At 57.8% G+C, this 19,607-nt stretch overlaps 1 protein-coding gene across 1 annotated transcript in view; it reads left to right on the top strand.

Moving 5' to 3' along the window:
* Positions 1-15,123, top strand: part of LMTK3 (lemur tyrosine kinase 3) — a gene marked incomplete at both ends in the record, with an annotated part of 28,224 nt that extends 13,101 nt beyond the window's left edge. The window contains 6 exons of the mRNA XM_080703659.1: positions 55-2,567; positions 6,122-6,528; positions 9,891-10,026; positions 10,129-10,266; positions 14,620-14,752; positions 14,880-15,123. Of these exons, the coding sequence (XP_080559785.1) occupies positions 55-2,567; positions 6,122-6,528; positions 9,891-10,026; positions 10,129-10,266; positions 14,620-14,752; positions 14,880-15,123 (3,571 nt within the window). The remainder of the gene's footprint in view (positions 1-54; positions 2,568-6,121; positions 6,529-9,890; positions 10,027-10,128; positions 10,267-14,619; positions 14,753-14,879) is intronic.
* Positions 15,124-19,607: the final 4,484 nt, after the last annotated feature.

Here is a 19,607-nt window from a genome sequence, read left to right as displayed (position 1 = left end):
CCCTCTCTGGGTCCTCTCTGTCCTGCTCCCCCTCACCTGGTCCCTCTCCTCCAGGTATGACATCCTGCAGTCCTGCTGGCGGCCACCGGCCCAGCGCCCCTCGGCCTCCGATCTCCAGCTGCAGCTGACTTACCTGCTGTCTGAGCGGCCGCCCAGGCCCCCGCCTCCCCCACCCCCACCTCGAGATGGCCCCTACCCATGGCCCTGGCCTCCATCGCACAGCGCGCCCCGCCCGGGGACCCTGTCCTCACCCTTCCCCCTTCTGGATGGCTTCCCGGGGGCCGACCCTGATGACGTGCTCACGGTCACCGAGAGCAGCCGGGGCCTCAACCTGGAGTGCCTGTGGGAGAAGGCGCGGCGCGGGGCTGGCCGGGGTGGGGGGGCACCGGCCTGGCAGCCGGCGTCCGCGCCCCCGGCCCCCCACGCCAACCCCTCCAACCCCTTCTACGAGGCCATGTCCACGCCCAGCGTGCTGCCAGTCATTAGCGCCCGCAGCCCCTCCGTAAGCAGCGAGTACTACATACGGCTGGAGGAGCACGGCTCCCCGCCTGAGCCCCTCTTCCCCAATGACTGGGACCCCCTGGACCCAGGCGTGCCTGCCTCCCAGGCTCCCCAGGCCCCCTCCGAGGTCCCCCAGCTGGTGTCCGAGACCTGGGCCTCCCCCCTCTTCCCTGCGCCCCGGCCCTTCCCGGCCCAGTCCTCAGCATCGGGCAGCTTCCTGCTGAGCGGCTGGGACCCCGAGGGCCGGGGCGCTGGGGAGACCCTGGCAGGAGACCCCGCCGAGGTTCTGGGGGAGCGGGGCACCGCCCCGTGGGCCGAAGAGGAAGAGGAGGAGGAGGAGGGCAGTTCCCCGGGAGGGGGCAGCAGCAGCCTGGGGGGTGGCCCTGGCCACCGGGGCCCCCTGCCCTGTCCCCTGTGCAGCCGCGAGGGGGCCTGCTCCTGCCTGCCGCTGGAGCGGGGGGATGCCGTGGCCGGCTGGGGGGGCCACCCCGCCCTTGGCTGTCCCCACCCCCCAGAGGACGATTCGTCCCTGCGGGCGGAGCGGGGCTCCCTGGCCGATATGCCCATGGCCCCCCCTACCTCGGCCCCCCCCGAGTTTCTGGACCCCCTCATGGGGGCCGCAGCGCCCCAGTACCCCGGGCGGGGGCCACCCCCCGCTCCACCCCCGCCGCCACCTCCCCGGGCCCCCGCGGAACCGGCCGCGTCCCCCGACCCCCCGTCGGCGGTGGCCAGTCCAGGCTCCGGCCTGTCGTCTCCGGGCCCCAAGCCGGGGGACAGCGGCTACGAGACCGAGACCCCTTTTTCCCCCGAGGGAGCCTTCCCAGGTGGGGGGGCGGCCGAGGAGGAAGGGGTCCCTCGGCCGCGGGCTCCCCCCGAGCCCCCAGACCCAGGAGCGCCCCGGCCACCCCCAGACCCGGGTCCCCTCCCGCTCCCAGGGACCCGGGAGAAGCCGACCTTCGTAGTTCAAGTGAGCACCGAGCAGCTGCTGATGTCCCTGCGGGAGGATGTGACAAGGAACCTCCTGGGGGACAAGGGGGTGACACCCCGGGAGACCGGGCCCAGGAAGGCGGGGAGAGGCCCCGGGATCAGAGAGAAAGCCCCGGGCCTGAACAGGGACCTGACAGTCCCCGGCATCGGGACGAAAGCCCCGAGCCTGAGCCTCCCCGTGAACGGGGTGACGGTGTTGGGGAACGGGGCCCCAAGAGCCCTGGGCATCGAGGAGAAGGCGCCGGAGAATGGGGGCCTGGAATCCCCGGAGAGAGAAGAGGAAGTGCTGGAGAATGGGGATCTGACGCCCCCAAGGAGGGAGGAGAAAGCCTTGGAGAATGGGGAGCTGAGGTCCCCAGAGGCCGGGGAGAAGGTGCTGGTGAATGGGGGGCTGATACCCCCAAAGAGCGAGGAGAAGGTGTCCGAGAATGGGGGCCTGAGATTCCCCAGGAGCACGGAGAGGCCACCAGAGACTGGGCCCTGGAGAGCCCCAGGGCCCTGGGAGAAGATGCCCGAGAGTGGGGGTCTAGCCCCCACGACCCGGGAGCCAGCCCCAGAGACCTCGCTGGAGAAAGCCCCCACACCCACAGAGGCGGCCTTGCCGCAGAACGGCGTGGAGACAGCCCCTGGCCCCCTTGGCCCAGCCCCCAAGAGCGGGACGCTGGAACCCGGGACCGAGAGGAGAGCCCCCGAGACTGGGGGGGCGCCGAGAGCCCCCGGGGCTGGGAGGCCCGACCTCGGGAGTGGGGGCCGAGCCCCGGTGGGCACGGGGACGGGCCCCGGCGGCGGCCCCGGAAGCGGCGTGGACGCAAAGGCCGGATGGATAGACAGCTCGAGGCCTCTGCCGCCGCTGCCTCCACCGGAGATCCCACCGTCGAGGAGGCCGGAGCCAGCGCCCCAGAGAGCCAGGCCGGAGGCGCCCCCCGAGGGAGAGCCCGGGGTCCCAGACAGCAGGGCCGGCGGAGACACGGCACCCAGCGCAGACGGGGACCCCCCCAAGCCAGAGAAGAAGGGCCCGGAGATGCCTCGACTGTTCCTGGACCTGGGACCCCCTCAGGGGAGCAGCGAACAGATCAAAGGTAAGGAGGGGGGCGGTGGGGGGCAGGGAGTAGACTGGGGTGGCCGAGCAGCAGGTGGGACGCAGAAGCCGCACCCGGGGCCATCTCTTCCTCTGCAACCTTAGTGAGCGGTGCCTGTTTCTCCATCTACCAAGAACAGAAGACAGGGACAGCACTTACCTACGAGAGTGGTTGTGAGGTTTGAGTTAGGAATGGCAAAGTGCTTATGCCAGGGCCTGGGAGTCTATGGCTTTTAGGATTGCAGTCCATTTAAGACTTGTGTCTCAAAGGCAGATAGATGTCCATGGCCCGACAGGTAGGGAAATGGGAAAATGGCTGTGTGTGTGTGTGTGTGTGTACGTGGGAGGTTAGAGAGAAAAGGAAGGGCAGCCATTTCCTGGGAAGCCCACCCACTGCTTGCTGCCAGGTCTGCCACTTTTCCCTTTTAAACCAGAGCTCGCTCTTTTTAAAATTAAGGCGAGAGCCGGGCGTGGTGGCGCACGCTTGTAATCCCCGCGCTTGGGAGGCAGAGACAGGAGGATCGCACAGGTTCGAAGCCAGCCTCAGCTACTTAGTGAGGCTCTCAGCAACTTAGTGAGACCCTGTTTCCAAATAAAATATAAAATAGGTCTGGGAGTATAGCCCGGAGGTAGAAAGCCCCTGGGTTCCATCCCAGTACCACAAAAAATAAAATAAAATTTAAGCAAGGTGGTCAGGGCTCCAGGTTGTAGGCCTGTGATCTCTGGTTTAAAGTTGCCAGTAAGCCGGACATGGTGGCACATTCCTGTAATCTCAGTACTTGGGAGGCTGAGAGAGAAGGATTGCAGGTTCGAGGCCAACCTCAGCAACTTAAGAGATACCCTGTATCAAAAGAAAAAAAGGGGTGGGATGTAGCTCTCCTGAGGTAGGACACCATGGGATTCATTCCCTCCTACCAAAACAAAAAAAAAAATTGCCAGTAACCTAAGGCAACTGCCCCAGGGAGGTAAAATGCAGGGAATCTCTGGAGCCCAATAGTCTTATATGCTGGTATGAAAGTCCTGAGGTCCTGGGCCTGTTTATATTGCCAGGTGTTGGTGGCCTGTGCCTATAATTGCAGTGCTTGGGAGGCCAAGACAGGAGAATCACAAGTTGGATGTCAGCCTCAGCTACTTCCTGCCACGGTTAAGAAAAGGGTTGTCAGCCAGGAGTAGTGGTGCACACCTGTAATCCCAGTACTTGGGAAGCTGAGACAGGAGGATCGCAGGTTTGACGCCAGCCTCAGCAACCTAGGAAATATTTTGCAAACAAAAAATAAAAAGGGCCAAGGGTTGCCAGGCGTGGTGGCACACACTTGTAATCCCAGCACTTGGGAGGTTTAAAGAGGAGGATTCAGGTTCATGGACAGCCTCAGCTTCTTAGTGAGGCTCTTTGCAACTCAGTGAGACCCTATTTCAAAATAAAGAATAAAAAATAGGGCTGGGGTGTAGCTCAGAGGTAGAATGCTCCTGAGTTCCATCCCATCCCCCCGTACTGCAAAAAAAAAAACGAAAAAAAGGAAAGAAAGAAAGAAAGAAAGAAAGAAAGGGAAAAAAAAAGGCTGGGAGTAGACGAGTGTGGTGGCACAAGCTTGTAATCCTAGTACTTGGGAGGCTGAGACTAAGACAGGAGGATCACAGGTTTGCAGCCATCCTCAGCTACTTAATGAGGCCCTGTTTCAAAATAAAGAAAAAAAAAATAGGGCTGGGAGTGTAGCTTAGAGATAATTTGACCCTGTATTCAACCCTCAGTACCACCAAAAATAAAGTTAAAAAAAAAAAAAAAGAAAAGGGTTGTAGTCCCCACTTACCAGAGAATCCCATGGGTCTATGAACAAGAGTCAGGAAGACCCATGCACAGGCCTTTCCTCCCTCAAGGCCCCCGTGTCAAGGCTCCTCCTCCTCAGGGCTCTTATAAGTCTGAAACTAGCTGTCCCGGGGAAAGACCCTGGGCAGCATGCAAATGCTGGGTTAGCAACTATAAAGCCTCAGAGCATCAGAGGCGCTGGGTGAGAAGAAGCCGGGACTGGCTTGCTCCTTCCTACCCAGTGAACAGTCGTCTTGCCATCTTTTTAGGGTCCCTGTCCAAAGGCACCTTTTGGGCAATTGTGAAGGAAAGGAGAAAGTAAGCCAGGGGGACATGGGAGAAAGGCCGCTCTGGGCAGAGGGCACCCAGATGGGCGCTAGTTGGGCAGATTTAGGGCCTAGCATGCAGTTCACTTTTGTGCCCATGGAGGAACGAGTGACCCCTGTTCATTTGCCAGGGAGGAAACAGAGCTGCTTGCCCAGGGACACACAGCAAGGATGGGCTTGGAATTGGAAGGCAGGGCCTTCCTCCTGGAACCTCAAGTCCTTCCCTTCAGCACGCTGAGACTGGGGAGTCTTCGGACAGAGAGGGGGCCTGCAGGTGGTTAGACTCCAGGGTTGGCAGTCGAGGGTCAGAGAGGGAAAGTTCCCCAGACAGTGTCACTTACTTATTTATTTATTTATTTATTTATTATGCGGTACTGGGGATGGAACCCAGGGGCATTCTACTGCCAAGCTACACTCCCAGCCCTATTTTTTATTCTTTATTCTGAAACAAGGTCTCACTGAGTTGCAAAGGGCCTAAGGAGCTGAGGCCATCTACCAACCACGATCCTCCTGTCTCAGCCTCTCAAATGCTGGGATTCCAAGCGTGCACCACCACGCCCGGCACCGCACATTCCTTTATTAATCCAAACATTCCTTTATTGATCCAGACATATCCTTTGGATCCTTGTGTTCAGGTCCCAGGATGCAGCCAGGCGTGAGCCAGATTCAGTCTTTGTTCTGTGGTGAGGCAGACACTAACCACTGCGCCACAGAAGCGTAGCAACACACAGAGAGAACGCTGAGAAGGAGACAGGCTCTGTGGCCTGGGCCAGAGCAGGCGCACCTGACCTGCTCAGAGCTGGAGGATCGGGACTTGAGTTAGGAAAGAGAGCTCCAGCCAGGCATAGTGGGGCACACCTTGTAATCCCAGTGCTTAGGAGGCTGAGTCGGGAGGACCACAGGTTCAAGACCAGCCAGAGCAACATAAGCCCTCAGCAACTTAGCGAGAGCCTGTTTCAAAATAAAAAGGGCTGCGGGGTCGCTTGGAGGGATAATGCCCCTGTGTTCAATCCTCACTACAAAACAGAAAGAACACAGTTCCAGGCAAGCCTGCTTGGCATGCTCAGAGGTGGAAAGACTGGGGTACCTACGTGGCTGGACTAAGGTCACACCAGAACAAGATGAGAACGGAGTCTGGAGAGAGGAGCTGGGCCAGGGCACTGTGGCTTGATGGGCTGTGGGGAGTCTCTGGGTTGTTATGCTCTGGGTATTGGGGGGCCATGGGGAGGTCAAGCAGTGGAACGGAAGGGAGAGCCTCCCCATCCCACAAGGAGAAGGGCTCCGGTGCAGTGCTTCAGTTCTCAAGGGAGAGGGTAAAACGGAGGCCCAGACTGTGGCCCAGGCTTATTCGAGGACGCACACATGGGTGGGACGGTCTGCCTCAGTTTCCCGGGACAGGCGCTTACCGGGTCTCTCCCCTCACAGCCAAGCTGTCCCGGCTCTCGCTGGCGCTCCCGCCGCTCACGCTCACGCCATTCCCGGGGCCGGGCCCGCGGCGGCCCCCGTGGGAGGGCGCGGACGCCGCGGCGGCTGGCGGGGAGGCCGGCGGGGCGGGGGCGCCGGGGCCAGCGGAGGAGGACGGGGAGGACGAGGACGAGGACGAGGAGGAGGACGAGGAGGCGGGCGCGGCGGCGGGGCCTCGGGGCTCCGGGAGGACGCGGGCAGCCCCGGTGCCCGTCGTGGTGAGCAGCGCCGACGCGGACGCGGCCCGCCCGCTGCGGGGGCTGCTCAAGTCTCCGCGCGGGGCCGAAGAGTCCGAGGACAGCGAGCTGGAGAGGAAGCGCAAGATGGTCTCCTTCCACGGGGACGTGACCGTCTACCTCTTCGACCAGGTGGGTAACCTGGAAGGGCGCTGTCCTGCGGCCTGGGTCTGCAGTGAGGTGCGCCTGGACGGAGGCCGGCGGGGGGTGGGGCGGGGCCTGGGCGGGGCCTGCAGTGGGCGGGGTCTAGGGGACCTCTCTGGGTGGGGCGGGGCAGGCAGTAGGGGCGGGGCCGGCAGTGGGCGGGGTCTAGGGGACCTCTCTGGGTGGGGCGGGGCCGGCAGTGGGCGGGGTCTAGGGGACCTCTCTGGGTGGGGCGGGGCCGGCAGTGGGCGGGGTCTAGGGGACCTCTCTGGGTGGGGCGGGGCAGGCAGTAGGGGCGGGGCCGGCAGTGGGCGGGGTCTAGGGGACCTCTCTGGGTGGGGCGGGGCCGGCAGTGGGCGGGGTCTAGGGGACCTCTCTGGGTGGGGCGGGGCCGGAAGTGGGCGGGGTCTAGGGGACCTCTCTGGGTGGGGCAGGGGCGGGGCATCCAGTGGGCGGGGTCTAGGGGACCTCTCTGGGTGGGGCGGGGCAGGGGCGGGGCATACAGTGGGCGGGGTCTAGGGGACCTCTCTGGGTGGGGCGGGGCAGGCAGTAGGGGCGGGGCCGGCAGTGGGCGTGGTCTAGGAGACCTCTCTGGGTGGGGCGGGGCCCGGGGTGGGCGGGGTTTGGATGGGGCCTAGATTGGCGCGGGCGTGGCCTTGTCGGCGGGGCGTGGTCCGGGGGTGGGCGTGGCCTGCATGTAGGTCTAGCTTGGAGGGGCGGGGTAATCGTCGGGGGCGTGGCCCGGGGACTGGGGTAGAGCCTGGATGGAGGCCTAGATTATCGTGGGATGAGGCCTGAAAGGGATAGATCTCTGGAGGCGGGCGTGGCCCAGATGGTGGGGTGAGTCTGGGTGGAGACCTAGCCTAGGATGGTGTAGGGTCTGTTGAGTCAGCTGGGGGCATGTCTGCGGGGGGGGGGGCAGGGGCCTGGCTAGAGCCGCTCTCTGGGGGCGTGGCCTGGTGAGGGGTGGGATCTGGAGCGAAGCCTACCCTTGAGTGGGGCGGGGTCTGGGGGGCAGATCATCAGGGGCGTGGCCTGGAGGGTAGGTGGAGGCCTTGATGGAGGCCTAGTTTAGAGTGAGGTGGGGTCCCAGCCCAGGGGGTAGGCGGGGCCTGGAGGGAGGCCTAGCCCAGAGAGGGGCGTGGCCTGCAGGGTGGAGCGGGCCTGGGGAGACTGGTCAAGGAACAGGGCAGGACAAGAAAGATGGGTTGTAACCTAGAAATGGGATGGGACCCAGAGGATGGTCCAAGCCTCTAGTATGAGGTGGGGTGGGTAAGTCGGGGAGTAGTCTAGGGTGGGGTAAGCCTGTAGAAGCCCCGCTTAGTGGTGGGGTGGGGTATTGGGGTATGGTCTGGAGGGGGCCTGGGAAAGACTGGTTAGGGAATGGGTCTGCACAGGAAGGTTGGGCCTCGTCTAGGACGGGAGTGGGACCTGGAGTGTGTGTGTGGGGGGGGGCGGGATGGCATGCAGCTAGAGGCCTTCAGAATGTGGGCAGATGTGGAAGGAAGCGGAGGTCCTTGGCAGTCAGGTAGAGGCTGGGGCGTGGCCTGAGTGGTAGGGGCGGAGCTAGTGCAGTTGGGGGAGGATTGTTGACCAGCCTCCTAGTGTCCTCGAAGGAGGCCAGTTCAGGATGGGGCGGATCTTAAACAGGTAGGGCTTAGCAGGTAGTATTAAGATATTTTGGAGTGGGTTCAGGAACGGGCATCTATAACTAATGACTGCAGTAGGTCACGAGAGATGGGTTGAGGATGACATTAAGAGTAATTGAGCCGGGCGTGGTGGCGCAAGTTTGTAATCCCAGTACTTGGGAGGCTAAGACAGGAGGATCACGCAGGTTCGAAGCCAGCCTCAGATACTTAGTGAGCCCCTTTACAACTCAGTGAGACCCTATTTCAAAATAAAGAATAAAAAAATAGGGCTGGGGGTGTAGCTTGAAGGTAGAATGCCCCTGGGTTCAATCCCCAGTACCCCCACACACACACACACACACGTAATTGAGAGAAGAGAAGAGCTCGTGGCACACACCTGTAATGTAATACCAGTACTTGGGAGGATTGCAAGTTTGAGGCCAGCCTGGGCTACTTAGCCAGCTTGGGCAATTTAACAAGATCCTGTCTCAAAAAAAAAATTTTTTTTTTTTGGTGTATGTGCGGCACTAGGAATTTAACCCAAGTGTATTCTACCTCTGAACTACATTCCCAGCCCCATTTTATTTTGAAACAAGGTCTTCCCAGGTTGATAAGTCTCACTATTCGCTGAAGCTGACCTCAAACCTGTGATCATCCTGTCTCAGCCTGAAGTACAGGGATTACAGGCATGGGCCACCACACCTGGCTTCTGTCTCATAATTAAAAAAAAAAATTGGAGCCCTCCCACCCCTCAAAATAAAGTTCTAAAAGAGTTGTGAGAGCTGGGCAATACGGCACACACTTGTAATCCCAGTACTTGGGAGGCTAAGACAGGACGATCACAGGTACGAGGACAGCTCAGCAGTGTAGTGAGACTCTCAGTAACCTGGGAAGATCTGTCTCAAAACAACAAAAAGGGCTGAGGATGTAGCTCAGAGGTAGACTGCCCCTGGGCTCAATCCACAGTTCCAATAAATTTAATTAATTAAATAAGTTGGGGTGTAGCTCAGTGGTGAGGTGCTTGTCTAGTATGCTCAAGGACCTGCCTTCGGTCCTTAGCATGGGGGGGGGGGGGGCTAGGGCTGGGGAAATACTGTTGAGAAAAAGGACGAGGCAGTACTTGGATTGGGGCCCTGTCTAGATAAATCTGGGGCTGGGCACACCTCGGACAAGATCATAAAGAGAATGAGAACTGGGCCGAGAGCTGGCGCCTGCATCACTGATGGGGAGTGGGACTTGGAACCAGAATGGGCTACTTCTGAAAACAGGGCTTAGGAACTCAGGGGCCGGAGGGAGGGATCATGCATCCTGGGGCAGGATGTGTGCAGGCTAGGGTAAGGTTTAGAGGGTTATAGAAACAGTGTTCTAGGGCCCCAAAATGGACCCCTGCGGCCTAGATTTGGGGAGGTATGGAAATGAGGCGGAGTCTACAGAGATAGGGTTGGGTTAAGGGCCCGCTTTCTGCGGATGGATGATCTCTGAGCTGTGGGCCAAGCTCAGCGTCTGGTTTGGAGCCTTCTGCCACAGGGGCCTGAGGCTTCTAAGGCCGACTGGGGGCTCCAGCCACCTCTCCAGAGAGCACAATACGAGATGGGAAATAAGGATTCCTGAAGCCCCTTGCGATCCGTCGGGACGCCTGGAGCTGGGTTTTGTCGCTTTGGGGGGATGCGGCAGGTGGGATGCGACGGTTCCCCTCTCCGGTCCCCTCATCTGCATCCGCAGGAGACACCAACCAACGAGCTGAGCGTCCAGGGCCCCCCCGAGGGGGACTCGGACCCGTCAACGCCCTCGGCGCCCCCGACGCCTCCCCACCCCGCCACCCCAGGAGATGGGTTTCCCAGCAGCGACAGCGGCTTTGGTGAGGGGCGTGGCCTGCTTGAGGGGCGGGGCCGGGGCGGGGCCCGAGTCCAGGTCCGGCCGCGCACCTGTCTGAGCGTCCTGTCTCTGCTCTCCCCGCCAGGAGGCAGTTTCGAGTGGGCGGAGGATTTCCCCCTCCTCCCCCCGCCAGGCCCCCCCCTGTGCTTCTCCCGCTTCTCCGTCTCGCCTGCGCTGGAGACCCCGGGGCCTCCCGCCCGGGCCCCCGACGCCCGGCCCGCAGGTACGGCGCTGGAGACCCCCGGCTCCGCCCCAGCGATCCCCGACTTTGCCCGGCCCTGCGTTTCCCCGCTTCTGTCTTCCATAATCCCTCTCGGTCACCGCAGATACCCCTCAGCTCTGGAACCAGCTCAGACCAGGCAGTGTCCGGTAGACGGTCCTGGGCAGTCACGCCCCTTCCCTCTCCTGTAAGCATCTCTCTCTCTCTCTCTCTCTCTCTCTCTCTCTCTCTCTCTCTCTCTCTCTCTCTCTCTCTCTCTCTCACACACACACACACACACACACACACACACACACACACATTTCTACACTTTTCTGGGCTTCGACTGACTTCTGCTTGTCGCGTACTGGGTTCTGGCCCCCACCCCCGTTTATCGGGGCATTTGTTGATGAGGCCCACAAAAAGAGAGGAATCCAGCAGGCTTAAAAGTATTAGTATGGGCCCGAGGCAAAGAGGAGGTGGCCAGGGAGCCCCCTCAATGGTGACAGCTGCATTGTGCATGCGGCATCTGCATGCAGTCCCCAATTTACAAAAGGGGAAACTGAGGCACGAAAAGAGGTGAGGAGCCCGGATTTCACATCCGCCATACGGCTGATCTCCACGGCCACTTTGGGAGGGGGTTCCGGCGCCCTTTAAACCACAGAGGAGACCACAGGCCAGTAGCGCAGGCAGGATCCTGCTGGCTCTCTGCTGCCCCCTGCTGTCTGTCCAGAGAACACCCCAAGATGCCGGACTTGCTCTTGAGCCTGTAGGTGGTGGCCCAGTTCTCAGATACCATAGAAGGTGCCACAGCTGGGCCCCTCTGGGAAGGGCTTTTTTCTTAACCCCTCCTCCCCTCAGTACTCTTGCCTGAGTCCAGGTGTTTGTCCCACCATCCCTCAGTCGTGTGGCCCGTGGCAGGTCACTTTCCTCTGGGTACTTCAGCCCCCCCATCTGTAGAGTGGGGGGTGAGAGTAGAATCCAACTTGGGAGATTTTTGAGGCTGCGCTCCTCCTTTGCCTATGGCACCGAGTCAGAGCACGTAGTGGTGGTCTCTACCCCTTAACTGTTACCACACCCAACAAAGTAGGTGTTGGCTGAGCACCCACTGTGTGCAGGCGCTGGCTGGGCGTAGGGGATTCAGTGTTGAGCAAGATAGGTGAGTCTGCCTGGCTCTACCCAAGTCACTGACCACACAGCCTCGCAATGCAGGAATAACCTCGAAGGTAGATGACAAGAAAGGGCTTGGAGCTGGGAGTGATGGCTAACACCAGTAATCCCGGTATTTGGAAGGCTAAGACGGGAGGATCACAGGTTAAAGACCAGCCTCAACAACTTAGCAGGACCCTCAGCAACCTAGTAAAGCCCTATTTCAAAATTAAAGAGAGCCGGGCGTGGTAGCACATGCTGAGACAGGAGGATGGGGGTTTGAAGACAGCCAGCTACTTAATGAGGCCCTTTGCAACTCAGTGAGACCCTGTTTTATTTTTTATTTATTTTTATTTTTTTATTTCTGGTGGTACTGGGGTGGAACCCAGGGGCTTTTCTACCTCCGGGCTATACTCCCAGACCTTTTTTTTTTTTTTTTTTTTTTTTTTTTGGTGGCACTGGGGTGGAACCCAGAGGCTTTCTACCTCCAGGCTATACTCCCAGACCTATTTTATATTTTATTTGGAAACAGGGTCTCACTGAGTTGCTGAGAGCCTCACTAAGTAGCTGAGGCTGGCTTTGAACCTGTGCGATCCTCCTGTCTCAGCCCCCCAAGTGCTTGAATTATAAGCGTGTGCCACAATGCCTGGCTTGAGACCCTGTTTTAAAATAAAGGATAAAAAATAGGGCTGGGGGTGTAGCTTGGAGGTAGAATGCCCCTGGGTTCCATTCCTGGTACTGCAAAAAAAAAAAAAGTTAAAATAGGTCTGGGGGGTGTTGCTCAGAGTTAGACTGCTCTTAGGTTCAATCCCCAGTACAAGAGAGAAAAGAAAAGAAAGAGAGAGAGAGAAAAAAAAGCGGAGCTGGGCGTGGTGGCGCATGCTTGTAATCCCAGCACTTGGGAGGCCGAGACAGGAGGATCACACAGGATGGAAGCCAGCCTCAACTACTTAGTGAGGCTCTAAGCAACTTAGTGAGACCCTGTTTCCAAATAAAGTATAAAATAGGTCTGGGAGTATAGCTCGGAGGTAGAAAAGCCCCTGGGTTCCACCTTCAGTATCACAAAAAAAAAAAAAAAAAAAAAAAAGAGAGAGAGAGAGAAGAATGGGTCTTGTCTTCCCAGCAGCAGTGCCATTTGGCCAGGGACTTGAAGGGTGCTGGTCAGTAACTGGGTAAAGGGGCAGTGCACAGCTTGCTAATGGAGGGCACAGCTTGCACAGAGGGCCGGAGGCAGAAGAAAGCTTGGCCAGTACAAGGAACAGAAGGGAGGCCTATGTGGCCGGGTCCTTAGGGAATGGGAGTGGAGGAGTGAGGGCAGAGGGGCAGGGCAGACCTGGCTTGGTGTGCACAAGGAGCTGAGACATAGTCCTGAGGGTACTAGGGAGCCATGGAGGATGAAAAGGAGATGAGGGGCTGAGACGGTGCTGGGTATAGGAAAGTCCTTCTGGCCATGTAGGCCAAGGATGGGAGAGAGCAGGAACTGGGTGTCTGGGGAGAGGCTGGGGCGAGAATCCAGGACAGAGAGAGGCTGGTGACCTGGGGCGGAGGGGACAGGCAGGAGGGGCTGGGCAGAGTCAGAACAGGAGGGCAGGGCTGGGGCTGATGCCTCAGTGGGCTGCTTCCTCGGGCCTCACCCAAATGTCACCTCCTCCCGGACTCGCTCCTCTCAGTGCCCCTGAGAGGAAGGGCAGGGCGGGTCTTGGGCATCATGACAGCAGCCAGATGATGAGTCAGACCGGGGCTGGCAGGGCCAGCCGGCGAGGATGACATCACCTTTACTCACCAGGACTCGAAACGGAGGGCCCAGTCGTGCAAAACCCCAAATCCCTGTAATCAGCCAACAAAAATTCCCACTGCAGTGTGGCCAGGAAGCTGCGGGACCTTTCTCCCAGCGCCATGGCAGGGAGGCCCCGCCACAGGGACCCCTTCTGTGGACCTGTGCTGGGAGTTGAATGATGCAACATATCCCAAATTCTCCCTGTTCCTTTGAAAAAGAGCCAAACTTGGCTCTTTTATTTACTTATTTTTGCAAGTCTAGGGATGGAACCCAGGTGCATTTGACCTCCAAGCTACACCCCCTGCCTTATTTTTTGTTCTTTATTTTGAAACTGGGTCTCACTGAGTTGCGGAGGGCCTCACTAAGTAGCTGAGGCTGGCCGCGAACTGCGATCCTCTGGTCTCAGCCTCCCGAATGAATGCTGGGATTACAAGCGTGTGCCATCATGCCCGGCTTCAAAGCTGGCTCTTTCACAGGCGTGGTGGCACACACCTGTAATCCTAGTACCTGGGAGGTTGAGAACAGAGGAGTGTAGGTTCAAGACCAGCCTTAGCAACTTAGTCAGCTCCTGCTTCAAAAAAAAGGGGGAGGGGATGAGAGTGTAGCATAGAAGTAGAACACTCCTGGGTTCAATTCTCAGTAACACACACACACACACACACACACACACACACACACTCACTGATAAAGCAAAAGAACAGAAGCCAGGCATAGTGACACACACCTGTAATGCCAGTAAGTATTTGGGAGGTTGAGACAGGAGGATTGTAGGTTTGCAGGTTGAGGCTGGCCTCAGCTACTTAGTGCAGCCCTCTGCAATTTAGCAAGACCCTATTTCAAAATAAAAAGGGCTGGGGGTGTAGCTCAGAGGTAAAATGCTCAAATGATTCAATTCCCAGTACCAAAAAAAAGGAAGAAAAAGAAAAAAAGAAAGAGGAAAAAGGTGAGCCAGCATGGTGGCTCTCACTTCTAAAACCAGCATTTCAAAAGCTGGGCGTGGTGGCGCACGCTCGTAATCCCAGGTAATCCCAGTGCTTGGGAGGCTGAGACGGGAAGATCGCACAGGTTGAAAGCCAGCCTCAGCTACTTAGTAATGCTCTCAGCAATTTAGTGAAACCCTCTTTCCAAATAAAGTAGGTCTAGGAGTATAGCCCGGAGGTAGAAAAGGTTGAGACAGGAGGATGGGGTTAGTGGACAGCCTCAGCCACTTAAGTAAGCCCTTTGCAATTGAGTCAGACCCTGTTTGAATAAAAAATAAAGCTGGGGGCATAGCTCGAGGTGAAATGCTCCCATATTCTACCCTAGTACCACAAACAAAACAAAAACAGAGGAGCTAGCAGACAGGAAGCTTTTCCACAATGCCTGGGGTAGACCCCAGAGGGGAAAACAGACAAAGCTCTGTGGAGGTAAGTGAGCGGAGCCACCTGAAGTGTGAGGCTGCCTGACCTCAGGGAAGGCCCGGGAGGCACAGGGCTGCAGGAACAGTGCGGAGGCCCTGGGGTGGGGCTGTGCGTGGAGCATTGAGGAGCCGAGGGGAGAGGAGGCCAGTGCGGCTGGAGCAGCCAGGGCCGAGAGGTTGGAGTGGTGAGGACAGAGGGGGCCGTGGTCCATCACAGGGACGTGTGGGCCAGTGAGGGCTTTGCTTTCACTCGGAGTCAGAAGCCTTGAGCCAGCCGGGGGCCCCCGTAATTCCGTCTCTCTCCATTCTCAGGCCACGTGGAGAACTGACTCCCCAAAGACCTGACCCCCCTGCACCCACAGAAGAGGGGCTAAGAGCAGAATCCTCCGTGGACGATGGAGCCACTGCCAGCATCGCAGACACCGCCTCCAGGGAGGCCCCTGAGGCCGGGCCTCCCCCCTCCCCCACCATGTGCCAAACAGGAGGCCCTGGCCCCCCATCCCCCAGCCCCCCAGATGGCTCCCCCGACCCCCCAGACCCCCTCGGTGCCAAATGAGGCAGGAAGCCCGCCCCTCCCTGGACAGCCACCGTTCTTGGAACTGAACTGAACTCTTTTGGGCCTGGAGCCCCCGACACAGCGAAGGTCCCTCCTCACCCGCTCCCAGCCCCACAAAGGGCCGCAGGCTTCGGGGACCCAGACCCCCCTATTTTGCGCCTCCCCTCTCCCCCCACAGCCCAGCCCCTGGAGGGGCCTACGGTTCAAATCTTCGCGTGGCATTTTCACATTATTTAAAAAAGACAAAAACAACTTTTTTGGAGGAACGTGGTGGGGCCGTGTGAGTGCTTGGGGAGGGGGCGGGGAGGGGGTGGCGAGCAGCCGCTCCCCAATATCACCCAAGGCACCTTCCTCCTACCCCCTGCGGCAGAGGGACAGAGAAGCTCACTGAGGCAGCACCTCTCTCCTGCTCAGCAGAGCCTCCGCTCTTGGGCTTTTGACTGATCCCCACTCTGGGCCTGGTGTTTGCAGCACCCGCCCAACCGCAGCCCCAACTGACCATTCATGAAGCAACAAGAAGCCGGGCGTGGTGCTGCATGCCTGTATTTGAAAGGCAAGACAGGAGGATCACAGGTTCGAGGTCAGCCTCAGCAACTTAGCAAGATACTGTTTCAAAATGAAAAATTTTCAAAGGAGCCAGGGTGGTGGTGCACACTTGTAATCCCAGCATTTGGGAAGCTGAGACAGGAGGATGTGGGTTCCAGGACAGCCTCAGCTATTACTTAGTGAGGCCCTTTGCAACTTAGTGAGACCTTGTTTCAAAATAAAGAATAAAAAATAGGGCTGGAGGATGTAGTTCAGAGGTAAAATGCCCCTGGGTTTTATCCCCAGTACCCTAAAGAAAAAAGAAAAATTTTAAAAGGGCTGGGACAGCCAGGTGTGGTGGTGCATGCCTATAATTCCAGTATTTGGGAGGCTGAGACAGGAGGATAGCAAGTTCCTGGCCAGCCTCAACAACTTAGCAAGACCGTGTCTCAAAATAAAAAGTAAAATAGGGCTGAGGGTGGAGCTCAGAGGTAGAATGCCGCGGGGTTCAATCCCCAGTACAAAAAACAAAACAAAACAAAAAGTAAAGACAAACCAGACATGATGATGCATACCTGTAATGTGAGTACTTGGGAGGTTGAAACAGGAAGATCACAAGTTCCAGGCCAGCCCCAGCAATTTAGCAAGACCCTGTTTCAAAATAAAAAGAGCTGGGGGTTGAGCTCAGAGGCAGAACAGCCCTGGGTGTTCAATCCCAGTACCAAAGAAGAAGCGACAAAGAGCCAGTGAGTTTGGGGAAGCTGGAAGTGGTGGTGACCCCATAGCCTATGTGGGTGGCCAGAAGCTGTCCCAAGACTGGGGCAGGTGGGGGGAGCTAAAATGACCTGCTGAAGCCCACCCTGGTCCATGACAGCACCCCAGACGCCTTCTCGGATTGCCACCACCTAGTCTTGGCGGTCCCTACTCATGATGGCTTAGCCTTAGTTTACCCATATGTGTGTGTGTGTGTGTGTGTGTGTGTGTGTGTTACTGGGAATTGAAGATTGAACTCAGGGGCATTCTACCTCCAAGCTACACCCCAGCCCTATTTTTTTTTTTTCCGGGTCTGGGGATGGAACCCAGGGGCATTTGACCTCCAAGCTACAACCCCTGCCGTATTTTTTATTCTTTATTTTGAAACCGGGTCTCACTGAGTTGTAGAGGGCCTAAGTAGCTGAGGCTGTCCACAAACCGCGATCCTCCAGTCTCAGCCTCCCAAATGCTGGGATTACAAGTGTGTGCCACCACGCCCGGCCCCAGCCCTATTTTTAACTCTTTTTATTTTGAAAAGGGGTCTCCCTAAATTGCGGAGAGCCTCACAAATTCCCTCACAAGTTGCACCGGCCATCCTCTTGTCTCAGCCTCACAAGTACTGGGATTATAAGCATGTGCCACCATGCCCGGCCAGTTAACCCATTTCTGTATGTGACTGTCTGCCACCCGGACAGTCTCTTTTCTTGCCTACACCCTGATGGGTCCCTGAGGGCACATTTTGGTTCCGTGCTCCAGCCCCATTGTGGTGTGCTGTTCTCTCAGCTCTCCATCCGGGCTTCTCTGGCAGCCTCCCACTCCCTGTCTAATTCTGTTTGGGGGTCTTTGTCTCACTTCCTGTCCCCACGATGTCTTTCTGCCTCTGGCTTTCTATCTCCTTTCCTGTTTCTCTAGCGTCTGCCTCCATCCCTGTTTCCCTTGGACCCGGGCTATCTGTCTGGTCTCTTGGGTCAGGCTCCACTGTCACCCTGGGGCCACATTCACTGGCTCACTGCAGAGAGATCACTTGGATAAGAAGAGGGAAGGGATAGAGGGCATGGTGGCGCACACTTGTAATCCCAGCGCTTGGGAGGCTGAGACAGGAGGATCATGAAGGTTTGAAGCCGGCCTCAGTTACTTAGTGAGGCTTTCAGCAACTTAGTGAGACCTTGTTTCCAAATAAAATATAAAACAGGTCTGGGAGTGTAGCCTGGAGGTAGAAAGGCTCTGGGTCCCATCTCAGTACCACACAAAAATAAGGAAGGAAGAAGGAAGGAAGGAAGGGATGAGTGTGGGTGCTGCTTTCCAGCCGGAGGCTGTGGACTCTGGCTGAGGAATGGAGGAGGTGAGGGTGTTAGGTCACATGTCAGTGCAGGGGCTGGAGGAGGGAGGGGATGAGGTTTACCTCTTCACCCTACTGTCACTGCCAGAGCACATGATCCTGCATGGTGGTGTTGGTGGTGTTCTGGGAATTGAACTCAGGGGCATTCTACCTCCGAGCTACACTCCCAGCCATCTATATTTTTCTATATATTTTTTAAAATTTTGAAACAGGGTCTTGCGAAGTTGCTAAGGCTGGTATTGAACCCATTATCTGGTCTCAGTTTTCCCAGTACTAAGATTACAGAGGAGTGCTGCTGTGCCTGGCTGGATGTGAGCTTGAGACACGCCTTGGTGGGAGTGGTGGTGGGGGGGCTATCAGGCTCAGCCAAGGGGGGCTGTGAGGCCTGGACCCCTGGGTCTGAGAGAGGAAGGCTGGGCCTGGACCCCTGGGTCTGAGGGAGGAGGGCTGGAGTCTAGACCCCTGGGTCTGAGGGAGGAGGGCTGGAGTCTAGACCCCTGGGTCTGAGGGAGGAGGGCTGGAGTCTAGACCCCTGGGTCTGAGGGAGGAGGGCTGGGCCTGGACCCCTGGGTCTGAGGGAGGAGGGCTGGAGTCTAGACCCCTGGGTCTGAGGGAGGAGGGCTGGGCCTGGACCCCTGGGTCTGAGGGAGGAGGGCTGGAGTCTAGACCCCTGGGTCTGAGGGAGGAGGGCTGGGCCTGGACCCCTGGGTCTGAGGGAGGAGGGCTGGAGTCTAGACCCCTGGGTCTGAGGGAGGAGGGCTGGGCCTGGACCCCTGGGTCTGAGGGAGGAGGGCTGGAGTCTAGACCCCTGGGTCTGAGGGAGGAGGGCTGGGCCTGGACCCCTGGGTCTGAGGGAGGAGGGCTGGAGTCTAGACCCCTGGGTCTGAGGGAGGAGGGCTGGGCCTGGACCCCTGGGTCTGAGGGAGGAAGTGCATATTAGTTTACTAGTGCCAACGAGATAAAGTACCTTGTTTGGTGACCTAAGCCACAGAAACGTGCTTTGCAGTTTTGGGCTGCTAGATGTCCCTGGTCAGTGGCCACAGGCTGCTCCCTTCTAAGACCATGAAGGAGAGTCTGTTCCTCCTCTTTCCACACCTGGCTCTGGTGGCTGCTGTGGGTTCTTGGGCACAGAGATGCCTCAGGCCATGCCTTCCTCTCCATAGGGCCTTCATCCCAGTCTTTTTGTCTTAGTTTGCCCCTTGTTTCAGTAATGGGGGTTGAACTCAGGGGCATTTTACCTCTGAGCTACGCACCCAGCCCTAATTTTTTTTTTTTTTTTATTATCTTGAAACAGGGTTTCACTAAGTTGTGCAGGGCCTAAGTAGCTGAGGCTGGCCACAGAGCTGCAATCCTTCGGTTTCAGCCTCCCAAGTGCTGGGATTATAAACTCGGCACCACACCTGGCTATCCGTTTCCCCTTTCTGTAAGGGCACTGTCACTGGCTTAGGGCCACACTAATGACCTCATCTTAACTAATATCTGCAATAAACCTATTTCCAAAGAAGATGACATTTCAAGAGGAGGGTCAGAATTGTTGAGGGACACAAAAACCTGTGAGAGGGGGATTGAGAATGTGAGAGCTGGATGGGGGGGATGTGACTTCATCCCCCTTGGTGCATACCTGTTATCCCAGTACTTAAAATTCCAAATAAAACCTAAGGGGCCAGGATGAAGCTCAGTGGCAAAGCGCCTGCTTTGCAGGTGTGGCGCTCTGGGTTCGATCCCTGGTTAAAAAAAAAAAAAAAAGCCGGGCGTGGTGGCGCACGCTTGTAATCCCCACGCTTGGGAGGCAGAGACAGGAGGATCACGCAGGTTCGAAGCCAGCCGCGCGCGCTGGCTTAGGAGACCCTGTTTCCAAATAAAAATG

The sequence above is a fragment of the Muscardinus avellanarius genome (genome assembly GCF_963383645.1).
Source record: "Muscardinus avellanarius genome assembly, chromosome: 10".
Classification (NCBI taxonomy): domain Eukaryota; kingdom Metazoa; phylum Chordata; class Mammalia; order Rodentia; family Gliridae; genus Muscardinus; species Muscardinus avellanarius.
This window is presented reverse-complemented; position numbering and strand designations above follow the sequence as displayed.